Source organism: Coregonus clupeaformis, chromosome 33 (genome assembly GCF_020615455.1).
Source record: "Coregonus clupeaformis isolate EN_2021a chromosome 33, ASM2061545v1, whole genome shotgun sequence".
Lineage (NCBI taxonomy): Eukaryota > Metazoa > Chordata > Actinopteri > Salmoniformes > Salmonidae > Coregonus > Coregonus clupeaformis.
The window spans coordinates 12,250,782-12,277,382 of NC_059224.1; the positions used below are offsets into that span (position 1 = coordinate 12,250,782).

At 41.9% G+C, this 26,601-nt stretch overlaps 1 protein-coding gene across 3 annotated transcripts in view; it reads left to right on the forward strand.

Moving 5' to 3' along the window:
- LOC121548651 (MAM domain-containing glycosylphosphatidylinositol anchor protein 2-like) overlaps nt 1-26,601 on the forward strand; it is a 321,553-nt gene that overhangs the window by 277,678 nt on the left and 17,274 nt on the right. For all 3 annotated transcript variants that reach the window (XM_045210138.1, XM_045210139.1, XM_041860170.2), the window contains exons 13-15: nt 7,343-7,363; nt 14,227-14,382; nt 17,397-17,558. In XM_045210138.1, the coding sequence (XP_045066073.1) occupies nt 7,343-7,363; nt 14,227-14,382; nt 17,397-17,558 (339 nt within the window). The remainder of the gene's footprint in view (nt 1-7,342; nt 7,364-14,226; nt 14,383-17,396; nt 17,559-26,601) is intronic.

Genomic DNA, 26,601 nt, shown 5'->3' on the forward strand with positions numbered 1-26,601 from the left:
TACAAAAGTTATATTTAAATCCGAACTGATTCTCTAGCATATTAGTAAGATTGTCTCACCCTATGTTGAAGAATGGCCTTTTCCCCTTTATTCAGATTACAACCTCTCACTTTCAGTTATTTGAAAAGGAAATAATCTCCCAAATGTCACTATTTCTAAAACAAGCCATAGAAAGTTGGTTGCAATTTCAATTTAATCCTCCAGAAACGACAGAACAAATAATGCAACAAATATTGTGGTTAAACTCAAATATGCTAATTGATCAAAAAACGTTATTTTTTGAAGAAATTTTAATAAAGGTAAAGTCTTCGTAAATGATATCATAGGTAGGAAATGCAGCTAACAAAAACATATGAAATGTCTGCGCTACCCAAAATTACAACCAAATATTTGCAGCATTACCGCAGAAATGGAAGAGGAAAGTGGATGGGGGGAAAAAGTAAGGAACTTGTCTGGCGGCCCTGCATTAAAGAACATAATTGGTTAAAGAAAACTGTGATAAATAAAAAAGTATACCTGTTTCATTTAAGGACCAAAGGATTGACAGCCGTCCCATATAGATTGCAAAATTGTTGGGAAGAGATTTTTGACGTACCGATTCCATGGCATAGTGTTTATGAACTGTTACGCAAAACGACGCCGGATTCAAAACTTTTTCAATGTAAATTATTATACAAAATTCTTGCTACTAATAGAATGTTATTTATATGGGGGATACAATCTTCTCAGCTCTGCAGATTCTGCTGCGAAGAGACAGAATCATTAGATCATTTATTTTGGTACTGTCCATTTGTAGCTTGTTTTTGGTCACAGGTCCAGGATTATCTTTTTTTATTTTTTATTTTTTTATTTAACCTTTATTTAACCAGGTAAACCAGTTGAGAACAAGTTCTCATTTACAACTGTGACCTGGCCAAGATAAAGCAAAGCTTTATGGCTGAAGGATTGCAAGATTTACCTGGCGCTAACCCTGCAGATAGCACTACTGGGTGATCTGAAAAGTCATAGTCAATCGATCAATAATATAATAATACTTTTAGCAAAAATGTTTATTTTCAATTTACAATCTGTAGAAACAATGAGAATAGAAGGTTTTTAAACTTGGCACATGACATACATATGCATGTTTTCCGTTATAAATCAGACCTGTGGTAAAACTGTGGGCATGAACGAGCATTAAAACTCCACCTGGAAAACGACTCCATTCACCTTTTATGGTGACAATAACGCCCTTCATTTGCAGTATCATTTGGAAGTATTGGCATTAGGCCACAGCATGCAAAACACAAATTATTGTTCAATATTTAGTTTGTCAATAGATTATTGGGTTTGTATGTCCTGCCTTGGTATAGGCTCTGAGATTAATAATAATAATAATAATAATAATAATAATAATAATAATAATATGCCATTTAGCAGACGCTTTTATCCAAAGCGACTTACAGTAATGCGTGCATACATTTTTGTGTATGGGTGGTCCCGGGGATCGAACCCACTACCTTGGCGTTACAAGCGCCTTGCTCTACCAGCTGAGCTACAGAGGACCACATTAAGTAGGCAAAGAAGGCAATGATGTCGCACTCCTATCGCACAGCAATACTGTAGCCTACCTACAGTGGGGAAAAAAGTATTTAGTCAGCCACCAATTGTGCAAGTTCTCCCACTTAAAAAGATGAGAGAGGCCTGTAATTTTCATCATAGGTACACGTCAACTATGACAGACAAAATGAGGAAAAGAAATCCAGAAGATCACATTGTAGGATTTTTAATTAATTTATTAGCAAATTATGGTGGAAAATAAGTATTTGGTCAATAACAAAAGTTTCTCAATACTTTGTTATATACCCTTTGTTGGCAATGACACAGGTCAAACGTTTTCTGTAAGTCTTCACAAGGTTTTCACACACTGTTGCTGGTATTTTGGCCCATTCCTCCATGCAGATCTCCTCTAGAGCAGTGATGTTTTGGGGCTGTCGCTGGGCAACACAGACTTTCAACTCCCTCCAAAGATTTTCGATGGGGTTGAGATCTGGAGACTGGCTAGGCCACTCCAGGACCTTGAAATGCTTCTTACGAAGCCACTCCTTCGTTGCCCGGGCGGTGTGTTTGGGATCATTGTCATGCTGAAAGACCCAGCCACGTTTCATCTTCAATGCCCTTGCTGATGGAAGGAGGTTTTCACTCAAAATCTCACGATACATGGCCCCATTCATTCTTTCCTTTACACGGATCAGTCGTCCTGGTCCCTTTGCAGAAAAAACAGCCCCAAAGCATGATGTTTCCACCCCCATGCTTCACAGTAGGTATGGTGTTCTTTGGATGCAACTCAGCATTCTTTGTCCTCCAAACACGACGAGTTGAGTTTTTACCAAAAAGTTATATTTTGGTTTCATCTGACCATATGACATTCTCCCAATCCTCTTCTGGATCATCCAAATGCACTCTAGCAAACTTCAGACGGGACATGTACTGGCTTAAGCAGGGGGACATGTCTGGCACTGCAGGATTTGAGTCCCTGGCGGCGTAGTGTGTTACTGAGGGTAGGCTTTGTTACTTTGGTCCCAGCTCTCTGCAGGTCATTCATTAGGTCCCCCCGTGTGGTTCTGGGATTTTTGCTCACCGTTCTTGTGATCATTTTGACCCCACGGGGTGAGATCTTGCGTGGAGCCCCAGATCGAGGGAGATTATCAGTGGTCTTGTATGTCTTCCATTTCCTAATAATTGCTCCCACAGTTGATTTCTTCAAACCAAGCTGCTTACCTATTGCAGATTCAGTCTTCCCAGCCTGGTGCAGGTCTACAATTTTGTTTCTGGTGTCCTTTGACAGCTCTTTGGTCTTGGCCATAGTGGAGTTTGGAGTGTGACTGTTTGAGGTTGTGGACAGGTGTCTTTTATACTGATAACAAGTTCAAACAGGTGCCATTAATACAGGTAACGAGTGGAGGACAGAGGAGCCTCTTAAAGAAGAAGTTAAAGGTCTGTGAGAGCCAGAAATCTTGCTTGTTTGTAGGTGACGAAATACTTATTTTCCACCATAATTTGCAAATAAATTCATAAAAAATCCTACAATGTGATTTTCTGGAAAAAAATTGTCTCATTTTGTCTGTCATAGTTGACGTGTACCTATGATGAAAATTACAGGCCTCTCTCATCTTTTTAAGTGGGAGAACTTGCACAATTGGTGGCTGACTAAATACTTTTTTTCCCCATTGTATACTGTCAAATATTTTACATAAGCTACTGGTCTGTTTACTGTGTTGGCAGAATGTTTTCATCTTTAGCAGTCATTTATGCTGTATCTGGATAAGGACTGTGTCAGTTTCTGAACAAGAAAACAATGGCAAATTGTCGTGGACCTGTCAGCAGAACTTTTGAATTCAACAATGTTTTATATAGACTTTTCCCCCCAACCTGATTTATTTTTCATAGTACTACTGATATTCATTACTGCATTGTTGGGAAAGAGTAAGCAAGAAAGACATTTCACTGTACTTGAAACTTGAAACTGGATACATAGGTCAACTTCAATATAAATTCAACTGTATAACGGTATTATTAACCGCGCTGCCTATGATAATGCAAAACTTGAAATACATATAGCCTATCTATTTACTAGGCTTCTAGGTCCAATTAAATGAGAGATTCACATGGTAATTTGTTGTATGGCTCCTTAGGGAATAGGAACCCATCATGGCCAGAAAGGTGAGGAATATATTCTGCAATGGTTATGAAAATAAAATAGGAAAAAGATTGCTATGTCTAATTATTTTAGATATTTGTTCTTCTCAATAATGGTAAATGGTTCCATGCTTGTTAATATGTTTTCCTATTTTTAGTTTTTTATGAATAAGCTTTTCATCATATCCCCCTTGTGCACAAAATACCTATTTGCCAGCTTGCAATTAGGGCTGTGGTGGTCATTAAATTCTGTCAGCAGGTGATTGTCAAGCAAATAACTGCCGGTCTCACGGTAATTGACCGTTAATTAACATAAATACATTTAGCATCTCCTGGCTTCCACACATAGCCTATAAGCCACTGGTGCAGACCTTTGGATCATCAACATTCTAAAAAGTCTAATAAATCAATTTAATGTAGGCTACACCATCACAATAAATCCATTATTTATTTTAGACAGGTCTAAAGAAACATGATATGAAAAAATATATATAGTTCAGAAGATCAGAATATCATACTCTGAGTTGTCCTTATGTTAGGCCCTGATATGGCTACGCCATATGGCTTTGGGCTACACTAGTTCATTTAGCAGACAAGATTTGCTTAGAATTCTGTGGCATTATTTTATATTATTTTATAGTATGAAGAATACAATTGAACATAGGTGAATAAAATAGAAAGGATATTTTCTCCAAATGATATCTGAGGGAGTGCGCACATGGGGCTATTCTGTGTTGAGCGGTTAACAAAAAAACAGGTCCTCCTATATGCTTAATTTAAAGTTATTTATGCAACTTTAATTGTGATACAAACGTTGGGCTATATGTTTAGATTTTTTATACATTCTAAGGCTGCATGATGCGACTCTAATGATGATATGAAAAAAGTTGCATGAAAGGCAAGAGCTCTGCTTTGTTTTTTGTGCAGGCTGTACACACTTCATCAGTCTCTCATTCACAATTTGACAAGCACTTGATAATGCCTCGAACTTCCCAGCGGCATCCACCTTGTGTGGCCGTAATGCCCCCCAAAAAAACCATGCCTTTTGCGGTCAGTGGCCGTTGTGCCCTTGGGCTGAATATAATCATTATAATTCCCTTATCCCGGCTGCCGTGCTCTGAAGCACCTCTCACTCACATTGCTTTCTCAGATATCTCAATTCTTATTAGCCAATGCCCGTCACGTGATCGGGCCCTTCTCACAACTCAGCTCAGAAGTAGGCTATAAGTGAAGACGGACACATCGGGGACGCAACTGTGCGCGTCCTTCTTATCGAATTCCGAGGCGCATATTGAAAATGTTGGAAGAACTGTCCACATTTACTTTTTGTCAGCCAACAAGATGAGTAGGCCTAACGAACAGCAAAAGCACTGGCCTATGTCAATCTACTGTCCCCCATAGTACAAAAGTTGACCTATTCTATTGGTCAACTTGTCCTTCTGTGCAAGAAATAAATATTCCAAACATACTCTGGGACAGTTGTGTTATGCGATAGATCCCAAATTAATACAACCACTAGCATCAAACAGTCTTTTAAAAACATTGAGGCGGATGCAACAGATCAGAACGTTTAACTTAAAATGTTGATAAACTATTAGGCTATTTCTTCACATTATAAGCGCAGCAATATGCACACGACAGTAGGCTATAAGCGAATGTTCCAAAATGCAATCAATTAGCGGGAAAACACCATACTCAAAAGTAACCGCAAATGTGATTATGCATGTAATGCTTTACTATAAAGGTGCATTTTTATGGTGAAAATTATCTTCCTCAAACTTGAAACTCACGAGCCGCCTATGTATGCCAGTTCGGCTCTACACCGGTTGTAAAGCGGATTAATTAGCTTAATTTTAAGAAGTTATTTGGCCACTTTAGTTGATACAAACCTTATCAAAACAAATAATGATGTGGGCTAGACTACATGAGGTGTGCCACTATGATTTGAAAAAGTCGCAAAAAAAAGGCATGCACTGTTTCCTGCCTTACTGCACACAAGCTGGGCATCATTATAATATATCATTCACAAGTGATAGGCTAATATTGTCACTCATCAGACTATTATTGATTTAATCCTGTCTTTACATGTACTAAATAATATGTGTGAAATTTGTTTTGATTTATAATGGACCATTCTCATGCACATGTCTCGGAACAGGGGCAGGGGAAAAAATACATGTCATCTATGCACTTAAATAGCGAATGGAGGACGCTTTTCCCGTGGTTCATTTTCATGCCAGCCAGGTAGGCTATACTCCTGTTGTAAAGATAATCAATGTGCTTAATATTAGAAAAGTTGATAAATAAATATAGTAGGCCTAGCCTATAGAAACCTGATGGGATCCTCCTCTTTTAATAGATGCCATCAAAACTCTGTTTTCTCACGCAATTGCATAGCCTATAGAAATGTTGCGCAACATGAGCTCATGGGCTCTCATGAAGTGTTTGATTTGATTTTCGAGTACCAGGCAGTTAGCAAGTTTGGTAGGCTATCAGCAGCATCAGAGCTTGGAGAAGCCTAGCTACCGTGACTAAATGGTTATGTGGAATTAGAATGCGTTCATGACTTGTGACCGCCGGTGTGGCGGTAATATGGTCACGTAACAGCCCTACTTGCAATACAATATTTCAACCACTAACAGATGTGCGTAAGCATGGTCAAACATTTGTGGGGAGGTGAGCACATTTATCACATCAAGTTAGATTTTTTATAAATGCCAACTTTTGCGTGAAAACTGGTGCACGCACATTTTGGGGTATATTTTGTACGTACTCACGGTTTATAAATGAGGCCCCTGGCCCTTATCAAACACAACCAACAGAAAGGCTATTCCTACAAATTAGTGAGATGAAACATTATCTCGCACATGCCTCGCAGTGTATGTAAGGTGCTTGTGAGTGGAAGTTACCTTGGGTACGGACATCAGCAAGGCAAATAAACAGCAATAGTGATCATCTATTTTATCTATAAGCTCATTAATGTGGTCAGGCTATTCTTAGTAATCCCACTCCCACACAGTAGATAGCACGGAGGGGGAAGTCTGTGTGTGTGCGTTTGCGCGTGTGTGTGTGTGTGTGTGTATATGTGTGTGTGTGCGTGTGTGTGTGTGTGTGTGTGTGTGTGTGTGTGTGTGTGTGTGTGTGTGTGTGTGTGTGTGTGTGTGTGTGTGCGTGTGTGCGTGCGTGTGGATAGATTTATATCCACTTTTATTTCAAATGTCTTTCATTTCTTCTTGGATCCATTCCTATCTTTAATTCTGATAATGATTGTCTCTGCTGCACTGGAGATGATTTCTCTATCAGTTATGCCATTTAAAAGTTGATTAAACATTTCCATTTCCAATTAAACTCTATAATTGTACTCTGAGAGAATGTGTCATTAGAAGTTGAGATGATGGACATCAGGAAACATAATTCAAAGTTTACCAGCTGCTTCTTATGTTCAGTCATTACAAATGTCAGGTTAGAAGGTTGCTTTACACAGTGTTTGTGTGCTGTTTTGGGTGTAACGGTACCTTTTGACATTCTGTGACATTATGTCCCATGACTCCACACACATCAAGGGCAAAACCCAAACCCTTTTATATGAGTCAGCAAACTGCTGTTTAAATGATGGAAGACTATTGTATTGTTTACTAATGACTACCTCACTTTTGATTTTCAGCTCCCGTCAACCCTCACCTGAGTAAGTAACTGCTTTATTTATTATCTCTCACATCACTTAGCATGTCTCTGAGTATGATGAGGACATCCCCCCCTTAACTAGGCAGAGCTGAGCAGCCCTACAAGCAGCAGGGTATCTCATTGATGTGGAGAATCCTGTTGAGTAGTTTTACTGTAATATACTTTATAACTACACTGGCTGGAAAGAGCTGCTAGGTATCCTATACGAACAATGTGTGGAAGAGAGATAGTCATTTCAGTGTGTATGTGTGTAGGGGGGGGGGAGGCTGTGTGTGGAGGGATGGGGGATGTGAGTGGAATCTGTGTGTGAATGTGTGTGTGTGTGTGTGTGTGTGTGTGTGTGTGTGTGTGTGTGTGTGTGTGTGTGTGTGTGTGTATGTGTGTAGTGCTCATTAATGCATTATATGTGTTCTCTCCAACGTTCTCACATTATGTTATAATCAGGTCCCATGTAACTTACAGGAAACCTCCACATTCACTTCTACGACTTCACAAACACTAATTTGCTAAAGTGTATTGTGTAATTGTGTTGGGTTAGCAGTTAGCACATACAAATAACAAATATAATAATTTATTACCAGCATCATTATCAAACCCCCTATAGATTGCAGCCAATCTTATCTAAACAAAATATCTCATCTGCACACCTCCTCCTCTTCTCCTCCACTCCCCTCCAAATCCTTCCTCCTCCTTCCCCTCCTCCTTCCCCTCCTCCTCCTCCTCCTCCTCCTCCTCCTCCTCCTCCTCCTCCTCCACTCCACTCCACTCCTCCCCTCCCAATCCCCCCTCTATCTCCAGTAAGGCCCAGGTCCATTTAGCTTAGCTCACAGAGGATTGACATTAGCAGAGAGATGCTGGGGGCCAGACCCCCATTTAGATCTGCAAGTCTGGAGGCTGGAGGGTAGAGGAGTCAAGAGCTGAGGCCCCTCTCTCTCGCTCTGTCTGTCTTAGCTGGGCCACTCTCCACTACCTGTGTAAAGCCGCTAGTTCCTACCTCCACCAAGGTCGCCACTTCAAACTGCTCCCAGCTACCTTTTAATAAATCAATGAATATTTATCACACGCACCCGCGTCCTGAATCTAGATGCTGCTTTTTAGCCACTCCTTGAGGACAGTTCAGCTTCTAAATGTCTTCTGGTTATATCGTGTTGTTTTCGTATTATATTATTTCATATTACAGTTTGATGACCATATCTCTTTAAGAGAACCGTCGATAGAGAACTACGGGCCTACAGATGTAGAATCTTAATTTATAATTAATGGACATTTTTGTAGGAGTTGATTCATTTTTCATAAGGGGAAATCAAGTGTGTGTGTGTGTGTGTGTGTGTGTGTGTGTGTGGGGGGGGGTGTGTGCGTGTCTCAGCCACCAGATCTCAACCCAATTCAACACCTATGGGAGATTCTGGAGTGGCGCCTGAGACAGCGTTTTCCACCACAATCAACAAAACACCCCTCCAGTAGAGTTCCAGACACTTGTAGAATCTATGCCAAGAGCTGTGTTCGAATACCCATACTAACATGTTGTATACTACATTCTTAATGAGTATATACTACATACTATATACCATTAGTTAATTTTAGTATACTGTAAACGAACTGTATCCTTTCAGTGTACTAGCGCTTCGCCTGTCTAACGGAAGTTGATGCTGTTGCTATGCAACTTCTTGCTAGCTTGTTAGCATAACAAATTACCAGATAGACATCTTACGATTTAATTAACAATGTCCATTGAGAACGCACAACGACTATACCACTTAGCTAAGCTAAGAATGACGTGAATAATCAAGTCAAAAAATGTTTGTCATCTGTATTTGATGTTTTATTATTTGTGTCCATTCCTACAGTGGCTTGCCAAAGCATTCACCCCCCTTGGCATTTTTCCTATTTTGTTGCCTTACAACCTGGAATTAAAATTGATTTTTTGGGGGTTTGTTTCATTTGATTTACACAACATGCCTACCACTTTGAAGATGCAAAATATTTTTTCTTGTGAAACAAACAAGAAAAAGACATAAAAAAAAGAAAACTTGAGCGTGCATAACTATTCACCCCCCCAAAGTCAATACTTTGTAGAGCCACCTTTTGCAGCAATTACAGCTGCAAGTCTCTTGGGGTATGTCTCTATAAGCTTGGCACATCTAGCCACTGGGATTTTTGCCCATTCTTCAAGGCAAAACTGCTCCAGCTCCTTCAAGTTGGATGGGTTCCGCTGGTGTACAGCAATCTTTAAGTCATACCACAGATTCTCAATTGGATTGAGGTCTGGGCTTTGACTAGGCCATTCCAAGACATTTAAATGTTTCCCCTTAAACCACTCGAGTGTTGCTTTAGCATTATGCTTGGGGTCATTGTCCTGCTGAAAGGTGAACCTCCGTCCCAGTCTCAAATCTCTGGAAGACTGAAACAGGTTTCCCTCAAGGATTTCCCTGTATTTAGCGCCATCCATCATTCCTTCAATTCTGACCAGTTTCCCAGTCCCTGCCGATGAAAAACATCACCACAGCATGATGCTGCCACCACCATGATTCACTGTGGGGTTGGTGTTCCCGGGGTGATGATAGGTGTTGGGTTTGCGCCAGACATAGCGTTTTCCTTGACGGCCAAAAAGCTAAATTTTAGTCTAATCTGACCAGAGTACCTTCTTCCATATGTTTGGGGAGTCTCCCACATGCCTTTTGGTGAACACCAAACGTGTTTGCTTATTTTTTTCTTTAAGCAATGGCTTTTTTCTGGCCACTCTTCCGTAAAGCCCAGCTCTGTGGAGTGTACGGCTTAAAGCTGTCCTATGGACAGATACTCCAATCTCCGCTGTGGAGCTTTGCAGCTCCTTCAGGGTTATCTTTGGTCTCTTTGTTGCCTCTCTGATTAATGCCCTGCTGCCTGGTCCGTGAATTTTGGTGGGCGGCCCTCTCTTGGCAGGTTTGTTGTGTTGCCATATTCTTTCCATTTTTGAATAATGAATTTAATGGTGCTCCGTGGGATGTTCAAAGTTTCTGATATTTTTTTATAACCCAACCCTGATCTGTACTTCTCCACAACTTTGTCCCTGACCTGTTTGGAGAGCTCCTTGTTCTTCATGGTGCCGCTTGCTTGGTGGTGCCCCTTGCTTAGTGGTGTTGCAGACTCTGGGGCCTTTCAGAACAGGTGTATATATACTGAGATCATGTGACAGATCATATGACACTTAGATTGCACACAGGTGGACTTTATTTAACTCATTATGTGACTTTTGAAGGTAATTGGTTGCACCAGATCTTATTTAGGGGCTTCATAGCAAAGGGGGTGAATACATATGCACGCACCACTTTTCCTGTATTTATTTTTTTGAATTTTTTAAACAAGTTATTTTTTTCATTTCACTTCACCAATTTAGACTATTTTGTGTATGTCCATTACATGAAATCCAAATAAAAATCCATTTAAATTACAGGTTGTATTGCAACAAAATAGGAAAAACGCCAAGAGGGATGAATACTTTTGCGAGGCACTGTATGTTAAACCCTATATGGCTCAACTCGACACGCAATGCACTGTATGCAGCTCGAGACAGACATACCACACACAACTATGGAATAGTTCATATACTGGCAAGTTCGATATATTAGTATCCAACTAACGTTAGTTAGCTAGCTAACATACTGGTACATACAAGCAACTGCTGTATAGATATGCTATGCGGTTCGTAAGGATAGCTGTTACAGGAGGGGGCCACAGTTCCAGAGCGACCCACTAGGTGTCATCCTCCGACAACCTTAGGCACCTCCTCACTCACAGTCTGGACCAATCAGTACCCTATTGGTGTCACCTGTGTCTAACTGTTCACCTGTGTATTTATGCCCTCACTTCCCTGTGTTCCTTTGCTCAGTTTTCTCTGTTAGTTTCTCTATGTCCAGCAGTACTACTCAGTGTCTGAATGAAGACCTATGAATCCCTGTTTCGTGATTTGTTTCAGTCGTAGGTAGTATTTCGTATTTTGGCTTATTTGCTCCGCCTTTCTTTTATCGTGATAAGTCTGTTATTTTGTATTCTGGCATCGGGACCACCAGTAAAGATCCTTGTTTCACCATCTCTGCCTACTGCCTACTGTATTCCTGCACCGCACCTGGGTCACACCTCACCCCAACCCTTACAGATAGCGTAACTAACAAATTGTCAGCCAACATAACCTGTAATGTAACTTATTTGAAAAGTCATTACTTTTTTATGACATTGCTCAATATTTTCTTAACATTTGTCTTAATTAGTTAAAGCAATGAATATTAACTTTTTGTACTTACATTTGTATCCGTCCTCGTTGGACTTCGGCTGCATATTTTCCGTCATTTTCTTCAAATCTGAAGAATTGCATTGTTTGCCCTAAAGGCACGGAAATAGTGTCCACTGCTTGTATATTTTGAATGTTGGCGAATGTAGAACAACATCCGGGAATTTTGGCATACTAACTACACTGCTCAAAAAAATAAAGGGAACACTAAAATAACACATCCTAGATCTGAATGAATGAAATAATCTTATTAAATACTTTTTTCTTTACATAGTTGAATGTGCTGACAACAAAATCACACAAAAATTATCAATGGAAATCAAATTTATCAACCCATGGAGGTCTGGATTTGGAGTCACCCTCAAAATTAAAGTGGAAAACCACACTACAGGCTGATCCAACTTTGATGTAATATCCTTAAAACAAGTCAAAATTAGGCTCAGTAGTGTGTGTGGCCTCCACGTGCCTGTATGACCTCCCTACAACGCCTGGGCATGCTCCTGATGAGGTGGCAGATGGTCTCCTGAGGGATCTCCTCCCAGACCTGGACTAAACCATCCGCCAACTCCTGGACAGTCTGTGGTGCAACGTGGCATTGGTGGATGGAGCGAGACATGATGTCCCAGATGTGCTCAATTGGATTCAGGTCTGGGGAACGGGCGGGCCAGTCCATAGCATCAATGCCTTCCTCTTGCAGGAACTGCTGACACACTCCAGCCACATGAGGTCTAGCATTGTCTTGCATTAGGAGGAACCCAGGGCCAACCGCACCAGCATATGGTCTCACAAGGGGTCTGAGGATCTCATCTCGGTACCTAATGGCAGTCAGGCTACCTCTGGCGAGCACATGGAGGGCTGTGCGGCCCCCCAAAGAAATGCCACCCCACACCATGACTGACCCATCACCAAACCGGTCATGCTGGAGGATGTTGCAGGCAGCAGAACGTTCTCCACGGCGTCTCCAGACTCTGTGACGTCTGTCACGTGCTCAGTGTGAACCTGCTTTCATCTGTGAAGAGCACAGGGCGCCAGTGGCGAATTTGCCAATCTTGGTGTTCTCTGGCAAATGCCAAACATCCCGCACGGTGTTGGGCTGTAAGCACAACCCCCACCTGTGGACGTCGGGCCCTCATACCACCCTCATGGAGTCTGTTTCTGACCGTTTGAGCAGACACATGCACATTTGTGGCCTGCTGGAGGTCATTTTGCAGGGCTCTGGCAGTGCTCCTCCTGCTCGCTCCTCCTTGCACAAAGGCGGAGGTAGCAGTCCTGCTGCTGGGTTGTTGCCCTCCTACGGCCTCCTCCACGTCTCCTGATGTACTGGCCTGTCTCCTTGTAGCGCCTCCATGCTCTGGACACTACGCTGACAGACACAGCAAACCTTCTTGCCACAGCTCGCATTGATGTGCCATCCTGGATGAGCTGCACTACCTGAGCCACTTGTGTGGATTGTAGACTCCGTCTCATGCTACCACTAGAGTGAAAGCACCGCCAGCATTCAAAAGTGACCAAAACATCAGCCAGGAAGCATAGGAACTGAGAATTGGTCTGTGGTCACCACCTGCAAAACCAGTCCTTTATTGGGGGTGTCTTGCTAATTGCCTATAATTTCCACCTGTTGTCTATTCCATTTGCACAACAGCATGTGAAATTTATTGTCAATCAGTGTTGCTTCCTAAGTGGACAGTTTGATTTCACAGAAGTGTGATTGACTTGGAGTTACATTGTGTTGTTTAAGTGTTCCCTTTATTTTTTTGAGCAGTGTATATCCATACTATGACCAATAAGCTTACTACATATTCAATCTACGTCACAAATAGTATGGTTAGTGCGGTTAGAATGAGTATTCGAACACAGCCAAGGAGTTTTGAAGCTGTTCTGTTGATGTTTCCTTTTTTTTGGCAGTAACCTGTAGCTCTCTCATTGTTAGACACACATGCATCGGCCTGTGTTGATTTCCACATGATTAACTTCAACAGTATGTCCTCTTATAGAATGCATTGCACAGCAGTCATTCATGGTCCCACTAGATTCATGGTCAGCTATCTGAAGCCATTCATTGGGTGAACTCATTCTCAGAACCTTAGTCGTGCACTCATTGGTAGACATGCATAGCAGTATCCATTGACCGGTGTTTACTCACATGATCAACATAAGAATATAGAATGCACCGCTGCTATTCATTCATGGTTCAGTAGCCAATGTCATGGTCAATACCATGAGGAGGTTCTATCAAGTATTTCCATTTGTACCAGAGGAGGCTGGTGGGAGGAGCTATAGGAGGACGGGCTCATTGTAATGTCTTGAATGGAATTAATGGAACAGAGTCATACATGTGGTTTCCATGTGTTTGATACCGTTCCATTTATTCCATTCCAGCCATTACAATGAGCCCATCCTCCTATAGCTCCTCCCACCAGCCTCCTCTGATTTGTACCTACATTTGGACTATATTGTGATTATAAGAGCATTTCTCGACCCGTGCTCCATGAGAGTTACTGCAGCTTTCATCTACTACTGTAGACATTATATGATGAGGTTCTAGTATTTATATTCCAATGATGACTGTAACAGTGGTTTTCTGACCCGTGCTTCAGGAGAGTTCCACTGCAGCTTCGAGGAGGAGCCCATCTGTATGTTCACACAGGACAAGAACGACGACTTCGATTGGACGAGACACAGCGCCGCCACCCGTGACACCAAGTACACGCCCAACACCGGGCCTAGTGGCGACCGCAGCGGATCCAAACAGGGTAAGCAAACCCAGGAAGGAAAACACAGCTACAGTATGTTTTATTGTGATGTCATTAGGATTTTAGGTGCACTGTGTTTGGGAATCTTCAATGCGACAAAGAAGGTCATAAGGGAATTGTTTTGCCCCACAGTTAACTATGTTAGCCAGCCTAACTAGCTAGAGTATTTTTTACACTTATTTTTAATTGGTTATGTTACATGTATCTGTTTGTGACGCATGTTCTTTCACAGCGTATTGGAACGATTGGCTTCCAGGTAGACTTCCAGGTCTTTCTGAGTAATATTTTAGTCTTGACCCTGGTAGTCAACTCAGTACAGATACTGTATTAACAACACACACTACACACGGCCAATCAATAACACTTGTCAATATCAACACAATGGAACATGCAACAAACAATTAAGCACTCTCACTTTCATGGTACTCATCTCTCTCTCTCTCTCTCTCTCTCTCTCTCTCTCTCTCTCTCTCTCTCTCTCTCTCTCTCTCTCTCTCTCTCTCTCTCTCTCTCTCTCTCTCTCTCTCTCTCTCTCTCTCTCTCTCTCTCTCTCTCTCTCTCTCTCTCTCTCGCGCTCGCGCTCTCGCTCCTGCTCTGTCTGTCTGTCTGTCTGTCTGCCTGTCTGTCTGTCTGTCTGTCTGTCTGTCTGTCTCTCTCTGTCTCTCTCTCTCTCTCTCTCTCTCTGTCTCAACTCTCTCTGTCTCGCTCTCTCTCTCTAACCCCTCCTCTCTCTCTCTCTGGTTTCCATGGGGACAGTGCCTGACAGAGAGTTGCCTGCTAGTGTTCAATATGAGAGATTGATACAGTCTAAACGCAGGCAAAATTGTTTCACTGTTTGACAGAACACCCTCTGCAAGAAACGGTGGCAGTTGGCCTGTGTGTCAGTCCTGAGGGAGAGTGAGCATTGATCTAGTCTTTACAGGAATGGACAGCTCTAGTAGCAACAGCTGAAGTAATAAATAACATACTGGCTTTAATCACTGTAATGAGTTGAAACTGTCCAGCATTTCATTACCAGCCCACCAGTCCTAAGAGGCTGCAATTATCTGATATCAAATTCAACAGATTAAGACATTTTATTTGATTTTGGCTGGAGGGTATGAAAGCTTTTTCTCCGTCCTAGCTACCTTCCCCTGCCCCAAAGTGGGACTGTAGATTGGGTCTGGAATGAGACTCGGGCCATGTGAGGGAAAGGTTCGTTTCACTGCTGCTTCTCCCGTGAAAGTGTCATATTACCGTGAGATATGGTCATCTCTTCTGTCCCCTCTGCCCTCCGGTTAGTGTCTATTTAGAAGAGAGGTCTTTAGTGGAAATTGACTTCCACTGTTTCACTACTAGCTGGATGGAGCCGCCATTTCCATCCCAAAGGATTATAAAATATTGAGGGCTTGTTCCGTACATCCTCTATATCATGTGCTCTGGGGGACATTTTATTCTCCTAAACATACAGTATTGTCATGCAGTGGACAAAGTAACCGCAACAATTTAAAAATACGTTTTGAGAGATCTTTGGGGGATTCTAATAAAAAAATATTCCATCCAAAACAATATTCCATGTGATCGTTACAGAATGGGATTTTTCAGATTACAAAGAGCACAATCAAGAGTTTCCATATGTGATTTAACGGCAATTTGTGACTGTTAAGAGTCATGCCTAGCAACAACAGAGCCAGTCACCCAGAAGTACTGCTTGGGTCCTAAAGACAGCCTGGCCCTCTGGTGTGGTTTTAGACAGATCCACCCCCCCTTCTCTGTCCCACTTGGCCAACATAATTCTCTGCTACAGACTCCAAATACATAGACAGAGATGCCAAAATATGCTTGTAGGGAACGACAGTGTTGGCTGGATAAAAGGTTGTCTTTTATGTGTTCAGGGCCCACTGAGTGAGTTTCATTTGAGGACACCTGCTGTCGGGTGTGGAGTTATTAAGGAAAAGCTGTAGAAAAGGGCAGACTTGGATGAAATTAAAACATCAACTAATAAAGGTTAAATATGTTTGTGGGAGTAATCTTTAATGAGAAACACATTGGTGATCTTGATACTCCACAGATGTAATTTTATACTAATGTCTCGGCCTCAATCTTCACCATTTGGTACAGGGGTAACTAACCTTGTTATTTGGTGTGGTGTATTGTGTTCTCCCCACCCTAAAGGTAAAACCTTGTTGTTTGGTATTGTGTTCTCCCCACCCTAAAGGTATAACCTTGTTATTTGGTATTGTGTTCTCCCCACCCTACAAGTATAACCTTGTTATTTGGTGTTGTGTTCTCCCCACCCTACAGGTATAACCTTGTTATTTGGTGTTGTGTTCTCCCCACACTACAGGTATAACCTTGTTATTTGTTGTTGTGTTCTCCCCACCCTACAGGTATAACCTTGTTATTTAGTGTTGTGTTCTCCCCACACTACAGGTATAACCTTGTTATTTGTTGTTGTGTTCTCCCCACCCTACAGGTATAACCTTGTTATTTAGTGTTTTGTTCTCTCCACACTACAGGTATAACCTTGTTATTTGTTGTTGTGTTCTCCCCACCCTACAGGTATAACCTTGTTATTTAGTGTTTTGTTCTCTCCACACTACAGGTATAACCTTGTTATTTGTTGTTGTGTTCTCCCCACCCTACAGGTATAACCTTGTTATTTAGTGTTGTGTTCTCCCCACCCTACAGGTATAACCTTGTTATTCGATGTTGTGTTCTCCCCACCCTACAGGTATAACCTTGTTATTTGGTGTTGTGTTCTTCCCACCCTACAGGTATAACCTTGTTATTTGTTGTTGTGTTCTCCCCACCCTACAGGTATAACCTTGTTATTTAGTGTTGTGTTCTCCACACCCTACAGGTATAACCTTGTTAGTTGGTGTTGTGTTCTCCCCACCCTACAGGTATAACCTTGTTATTTAGTGTTGTGTTCTCCCCACCCTACAGGTATAACCTTGTTATTTGATGTCGTGTTCTCGCCACCCTACAGGTATAACCTTGTTATTTGATGTTGTGTTCTCCCCACCCTACAGGTTTCTACATGTACATCGAGACGTCCCGGCCTCGGAAGGAGGGCGAGGTAGCGAGACTTGTCAGTCCCTTCTTCAACGTGGCACCCAAGAACCCGTACGGCATCACCAACCCCCCGGCATACTGCTTTGGCTTCTTCTTCCACATGTACGGAAAACACATCGGTAAGAAGAACATCTCAGTCTTTTTCCCTCTAACACATAACAGCAAGACACAAACCAAGGACATGTTCCTTGTATTCTCTGTATTCTCTCTTCAATACATTATTTAGTCATAGAGGCTTTTCTCCAGTGACTTCTATTGAGACTATTTCTTTCTAATCTCATAGCGTCATGTCATAATCATCCGTATTAGATCCATTATTGTGGACATTGGATCCATTATAAGATCCATCATTTTGCTTGATGGCTTTACGTTTTTCCCTTTAAGCAGATGTACACTCTTAAAAATAAAGGAGCAAGTTGGAACCAAATAGGATTGGGCGGTATCCAGATTTTCTTATCATCATACCGTCCTTCTTTCATCCCAGGATATACAGTATTACCGGCTTAGTACTCAAGGGGGTGCATTTCCATGGAGGCTGTTAGCTAAATATGCTAACGAGTGTAAACAAAAATTAACTAATTGTAAAGACAGGCATTCCAGGGGGGGAGGAGAAGACGGGTGGAGAACGGAGAGGAGGAAAAACGCAAGGCAATCATCCAAAGGGCTTTGACTTCTCAAACACGGCAGAAAGCTAATACAATATGATGCCCCGTCACTTTATTAATTCAGTCACTTACTTAGATAACTAGGAAGTTCAAATTAGGGGTCGCGTTAAATCAGAATTCTGAGTTTTTCAGGTAGGAAAAATTCAGAAATATCTTGCTGCGTTTTGTAAACGCAGATGTAAAATGCTTCTTATTGTAATTTCTGCTCGGCATCAGACTAATGTTGTGCTTAAGTTGCACTTCTCCACTCGGATTAGAATTCACGAACGGGCTTTCTATCACTGGACAGCGCTCTGACTGATGTGGAGCAACTTTTCTTCTCTACTTTTCTGGGTGTAGCCAGCCTACTTTTCTCCAGTAAAATGCAAGATTAACTTTAAGAAAAACAATAGGAAATGTAGCTGGCTTTTCTATGATAAACATTAGAATGCATCAGACCTTGCTCTTTCATTGTAAGCTCTTACTTGTATGGCTGCCACCCAAATAAAGTTGTGTTGTCATCTGATGAAAATTAAGCTATTGTCTGCCTAATGTGTTGCACTAATGTATTTTCTGTGAAGGAAAACTATAGTTGTACGTCCCTGGTCACTCTATTGAAGTAAAAAAAACACTTGACTTTCAATATAAAACGTGACCCCTGTCAATACACGCTTTCTCCTGTTGTGTTGTAGGGTTTTAAGCCTCATTTGCATAGTTCCCAGGGAGCCCTCTAAGTGAATTTTAGAGTTACTATTGCCACCCATGACTGTGTTTGCTAGAGACAGATACATGGTTGTTGCAGTCCTGTGGCCTTCACCATTTTTATTATTTAAGACAATCAATACATATTTTATAAGGCCTTCTTTTTAAGGCCTAGTTCTACCCTAATACAATGGCCTGAAACTCATAGTTTACAGGCCACATCAGGCCTGCAAGTCACATTATGCTGGTTTGCAAAGTGATGTGAATTTCCTATTGGAATCCAGCCAGAGTGGGGATATCCAACATTTTGAATTTTTATTCTCCCACAACCTGCATTCAGAATGACTGCCAGGGTTGGGAAGACTAAGATATGAGACTACCTTAAACATCTAAACTGGAACAACCATTTCAGTAACTGGTGCAATAAGTCCAAGTAACAGATCGGAATAGAAAAATGTATGTTATCTATATTTGAGTAGTATGAGATTAATTAATCAATCAATGTACATGCAAAAACATAGATATTGAGACCAACAATTCTAAAAATCAGCCTGCAATAGAGCATGCTGGGAAATAGGATAATGATGTGCGTGGTTTTGGTTAAACTCTGGTTACTAACATCAACACTGGGGTTCTTTTACACCACTGCGTGTTAATGTAACTCTTTACAGTATGAATTTAACTCTTGAATCAACACTAGAAATGTTACACAGAAAAATCAACAGTAGTTAAAACTGGCCAATTTGCTGTGTGCTATGAAAGGGACTCATTTGCAGGCATCCATACATTTCAAGAACCTTTTAGAATTCTGAAGAACCATAGATGCCACGTCAAGAACCCCACACTCAAAGGTTCGTTATCGGGCAAGAGTTCTCCAAGGCACCTTAAGAGCTGACGAATAACCATTTAAGAACCTTTATTTTGTTCAGTGTAGGTACCTGTATCACCCCCAGTCTACACAAGGCCACAGTATTTGTTTTCCTGAGTAATTCTTAGAGTTGCGATGATGTGGTTTCAGAGAGGAGACGTTTATCTGAAAGCATCCCCGTCTACAACCATTTGCTCTCTCACAGTGAAGAGATACTCTGCTACTAACGCTCTGCTCCCAGACTCAGTGTGTGTTTGTGTGTATGTGTTTGCGTACAAGGGGGGAGTAAGATTGGACCTCTGGCAGTGAAGCAGTACCAGCTAGTGTCCTCTACTGGACTTGTACACTCCAGTGTGCGTGCGTGCATCCACATGTGTGTGTGTATACATAACTCAAGTCTCCGCAGTCCAACAGGGGGGTAGTAGTAGACTACAGCAGCTTAGCAACAGCAGGGGAGAGAGGGAGGGAGTAGGACGTCAGAGTCTCTGGTCTCCTCTCTACTGATAATAGTCTGGTCTCCTCTCTACTGATAATAGTCTGGTCTCCTCTCTACTGATAATAGTCTGGTCTCCTCTCTACTGATAATAGTCTGGTCTCCTCTCTACTGATAATAGTCTGGTCTCCTCTCTACTGATAATAGTCTGGTCTCCTCTCTACTGATAATAGTCTGGTCTCCTCTCTACTGATAACAGTCTGGTCTCCTCTCTACTGATAATAGTCTGGTCTCCTCTTTACTGATAATAGTCTGGTCTCCTCTTTACTGATAATAGTCTGGTCTCCTCTTTACTGATAATAGTCTGTTCTCCTCTTTACTGATAATAGTCTGTTCTCCTCTTTACTGACAATAGTCTGGTCTCCTCTCTACTGATAATAGTCTGGTCTCTGGTCTCCTCTCTACTGATAATAGTCTGGTCTCCTCTCTACTGATAATAGTCTGGTCTCTGGTCTCCTCTCTACTGATAATAGTCTGGTCTCCTCTCTACTGATAATAGTCTGGTCTCTGGTCTCCTCTCTACTGATAATAGTCTGGTCTCCTCTCTACTGATAATAGTCTGGTCTCCTCTTTACTGATAATAGTCTGGTCTCCTCTTTACTGATAATAGTCTGGTCTCTGGTCTCCTCTCTACTGATAATAGTCTGGTCTCCTCTCTACTGATAATAGTCTGGTCTCCTCTTTACTGATAATAGTCTGGTCTCTGGTCTCCTCTTTACTGATAATAGTCTGGTCTCTGGTCTCCTCTCTACTGATAATAGTCTGGTCTCCTCTCTACTGATAATAGTCTGGTCTCCTCTTTACTGATAATAGTCTGGTCTCCTCTTTACTGATAATAGTCTGGTCTCCTCTTTACTGATAATAGTCTGGTCTCCTCTCTACCAGGTGGGGTTGGCTCCAAAAATCTGGAGTGTGGGAAGAAGAGGGGCGAGAGGGAGGAAAGGAGGCGGGTGAGGGTGGTCAGTGGCGAGATGAGAGCTCTTCCAGCGCTTGGTTGCGGTTGAGTAGGCCGTGACGTTGAGGTTGAGTAGGCCGTGACATTTCCAATTTGCTCAGATTGATCGCCAGCCAAGCCCCCCTCTCCTTCCTCCCCTCCATCCCTCCCTCCACCCCCCACTCCTTCCCTCCATCCCCCCACTCCTTCCCTCCATCCCCCCCCCCTTCCCTCCACCACCCCCGCCTTCCCTCCCTCCATCCCCCCACTCCTTCCCTCCATCCCCCCCTCCTTCCCTCCATCCCCCCCTCACCTATCTGTGATGTAGCTCAGGCCTATAGCCTGGGTCCAGGCCTGTTATGATGAATGAGCTGAATGTCAAGGGCTGGAGACACTCAGACACTCGTTTTCTCCCGCCGCAGCGATGCTACTTAGCTCTCTCTCTCTCTCTCTCTCTCTCTCTCTCTCTCTCTCTCTCTCTCTCTCTCTCTCTCTCTCTCTCTCTATCTCTCTCTCTCTCTCTCTCTGAGAGGAATTCTCTGCAGGTAAGGAATGTGAAATGTTAGTTTGGAACATTTGTAATCCAGAACGCAGTGAAAATGTAGCTAAATGTTCTACTTACTGCCCTGATTAAAGATTCATACTTTTTGATACTTTCACTTAAATAATCAGCGTTTTTCATTCTTTTCTTGAATTCCTTGTGTGTGACTCGCATATACACACGCCTCATGGACAAAATGGAGCCATTCATAGCCTTGTTGCTTTAATATTTAGCGTACTTGTTATGCTTTACCACAGCAGATCCATAGGAACAAACATTCACTCTCGAAAAGTGTGTATTTCACACTCACTCTTCCCCTCGCTCTCTGTCTCTCTCTCTCTCTCTCTCTCTCTCTCTCTCTCTCTCTCTCTCTCTCTCTCTCTCTCTCTCTCTCTCTGTGCTCTCAGAGACTATATCTGACACCACTCTCTCTAAGCCAGAGTTTCCCAAACTCGGTCCTCAGGACCCCAAGGGGTGCATGTTTTGGTTTTTGCCCTAACACTATACAGCTGATTCAAATGATCAAAGCTTCATGTTTAGTTGATTATTTGAATCAGCTGTGTAGTGCTAGGAAAAAAACCAAATGTGCACCCCTTGGGGTCCCGAGGACTGAGTTTGGGAAACCCAGTCTCTGAGAGCACAGAGAGAGAGAGAGAGAGAGAGAGAGAGAGGAAAGAGAGAGAGAGAGAGAGAGAGAGAGAGAGAGAGAGAGAGAGAGAGAGAGAGAGAGAGAGAGAAAGAGAGAGAGAGAGAGAGACTTTCCAAATGTATCTAGCGGGCGGCGCTAGCTACCTGGGACAAGGTCAAAACTAATTACTAAAGCACACTTCAAAGATTGCCTTTGGAGCTGGTGTCACGTTTGTTTACAGGATTAAGTCAGATTACACACACACACACATGCACGCACACACCAAAGAGTATGTTTTATGTGGAGCTCTGCGAAGCGGCCAGGGGATCAGGCCTATTTCATTAGCTAGGAGTGCTAATGCTATTTGTGCTCTGTGTAGCTCTCTATAGCGCTGTAATTCCTCTATCTAGGCGTATATAATGGGAAGTGTCCGGTGGTTATAGGGGATTTAATCCAATCCTGTATTAAACTGATTATGGCTTTGGGGTTTACTGTTGTGAGACTATAGAAAAGGGATTCTCCCAAATAGAATTCTTAGGAATGGAGGGATGGAACATTAATTGAAAGATCCTTTTCCTCCTCTTCTTCAGAATACCGCATTAAAAGCCTTATACACTACATTCAGCTCTGTGACATCAGTAAGGAATAGTGTGGCACATTGCTCATGGTCTTGTATAGGCTCTACTTAAAGAAATAGGATACAAATGTTACTTCAAAGTTTCTTCAAGATTAATCTGCAACAGCTCCAAATACACAGATATTACAAAACATGCTTGTAGGGAATGCAGTAGTTGGCTGGAGAGCTCATTAATAATCCACACACGCTCATTGCCCACTTCCTACCGCTGTGAGTAGCCCGATAAAAACCATACAACTGGACTCGACACCATCAGATCCCCCTTTTCAGCACTATGACACTGACATCCCTATCTACAGTACAGTACAGGAGACATCACTACACTATCTACAGTACATGAGACATCATTACACTATCTACAGTACAGTACAGGAGACATCACTACACTATCTACAGTACAGTACAGGAGACATCACTACACTATCTACAGTACAGTACAGGAGACATCACTACACTATCTACAGTACAGGAGACATCACTACACTATCTACAGTACAGGAGACATCACTACACTATCTACAGTACAGTACAGGAGACATCACTAAACTATCTACAGTACAGGAGACATCACTAAACTATCTACAGTACAGTACAGGAGACATCACTACACTATCTACAGTACAGTACAGGAGACATCACTAAACTATCTACAGTACAGGAGACATCACTAAACTATCTACAGTACAGTACAGGAGACATCACTACACTATCTACAGTACAGTACAGGAGACATCACTACACTATCTACAGTACAGTACAGGAGACATCACTAAACTATCTACAGTACAGGAGACATCACTAAACTATCTACAGTACAGTACAGGAGACATCACTACACTATCTACAGTACAGTACAGGAGACATCACTAAACTATCTACAGTACAGGAGACATCACTACACTATCTACAGTACAGTACAGGAGACATCACTACACTATCTACAGTACAGTACAGGAGACATCCCTAAACTATCTACAGTACAGGAGACATCACTACACTATCTACAGTACAGGAGACATCACTAAACTATCTACAGTACAGGAGACATCACTACACTATCTACAGTACAGGAGACATCACTACACTATCTACAGTACAGTACAGGAGACATCACTAAACTATCTACAGTACAGGAGACATCACTACACTATCTACAGTACAGTACAGGAGACATCACTACACTATCTACAGTACAGTACAGGAGACATCACTACACTATCTACAGTACAGTACAGGAGACATCACTAAACTATCTACAGTACAGGATACATCCCTAAACTATCTACAGTACAGTACAGGAGACAACACTACACTATCTACAGTACAGTACAGGAGACATCACTACACTATCTACAGTACAGTACAGGAGACATCACTACACTATCTACAGTACAGGAGACATCACTAAACTATCTACAGTACAGGAGACATCCCTAAACTATCTACAGTACAGGAGACATCACTACACTATCTACAGTACAGGAGACATCACTACACTATCTACAGTACAGTACAGGAGACATCACTACACTATCTACAGTACAGGAGACATCACTAAACTATCTACAGTACAGGAGACATCACTAAACTATATACAGTACAGTACAGGAGACATCACTACACTATCTACAGTACAGGAGACATCCCTAAACTATCTACAGTACAGTACAGGAGACATCACTACACTATCTACAGTACAGTACAGGAGACATCACTACACTATCTACAGTACAGTACAGGAGACATCACTACACTATCTACAGTACAGTACAGGAGACATCACTACACTATCTACAGTACAGGAGACATCACTACACTATCTACAGTACAGTACAGGAGACATCACTAAACTATCTACAGTACAGTACAGGAGACATCACTAAACTATCTACAGTACAGGAGACATCACTACACTATCTACAGTACGGGAGACATCACTACACTATCTACAGTACAGTACAGGAGACATCACTAAACTATCTACAGTACAGTACAGGAGACATCACTAAACTATCTACAGTACAGTACAGGAGACATCACTAAACTATCTACAGTACAGGATACATCACTACACTATCTACAGTACAGGAGACATCACTACACTATCTACAGTACAGGAGACATCACTACACTATCTACAGTACAGTACAGGAGACATCACTAAACTATCTACAGTACAGTACAGGAGACATCACTACACTATCTACAGTACAGGAGACATCACTAAACTATCTACAGTACAGGAGACATCACTACACTATCTACAGTACAGGAGACATCACTACACTATCTACAGTACAGGAGACATCACTAAACTATCTACAGTACAGGAGACATCCCTAAACTATCTACAGTACAGGAGACATCACTACACTATATACAGTACAGTATAGGAGACATCACTAAACTATCTACAGTACAGGAGACATGCCTAAACTATCTACAGTACAGGAGACATCACTACACTATCTACAGTACAGGAGACATCACTACACTATCTACAGTACAGTACAGGAGACATCCCTAAACTATCTACAGTACAGTACAGGAGACATCACTACACTATCTACAGTACAGGAGACATCACTACACTATCTACAGTACAGTACAGGAGACATCACTACACTATCTACAGTACAGTACAGGAGACATCACTACACTATCTACAGTACAGGAGACATCACTACACTATCTACAGTACAGTACAGGAGACATCCCTAAACTATCTACAGTACAGTACAGGAGACATCAATACACTATCTACAGTACAGTACAGGAGACATCACTACACTATCTACAGTACAGTACAGGAGACATCACTAAACTATCTACAGTACAGGAGACATCACTACACTATCTACAGTACAGTACAGGAGACCTCACTACACTATCTACAGTACAGGAGACATCACTAAACTATCTACAGTACAGGAGACATCACTACACTATCTACAGTACAGGAGACATCACTACACTATCTACAGTACAGGAGACATCACTACACTATCTACAGTACAGGAGACATCACTACACTATCTACAGTACAGGAGACATCACTACACTATCTACAGTACAGTACAGGAGACATCACTAAACTATCTACAGTACAGGAGACATCACTAAACTATCTACAGTACAGTACAGGAGACATCACTACACTATCTACAGTACAGTACAGGAGACATCACTAAACTATCTACAGTACAGGAGACATCACTAAACTATCTACAGTACAGTACAGGAGACATCACTACACTATCTACAGTACAGTACAGGAGACATCACTAAACTATCTACAGTACAGGATACATCACTACACTATCTACAGTACAGTACAGGAGACATCACTACACTATCTACAGTACAGTACAGGAGGCATCCCTATACTATCTACAGTACAGGAGACATCACTACACTATCTACAGTACAGGAGACATCACTAAACTATCTACAGTACAGGAGACATCACTACACTATCTACAGTACAGGAGACATCACTACACTATCTACAGTACAGTACAGGAGACATCACTAAACTATCTACAGTACAGGAGACATCACTACACTATCTACAGTACAGTACAGGAGACATCACTACACTATCTACAGTACAGTACAGGAGACATCACTACACTATCTACAGTACAGTACAGGAGACATCACTAAACTATCTACAGTACAGGAGACATCCCTAAACTATCTACAGTACAGTACA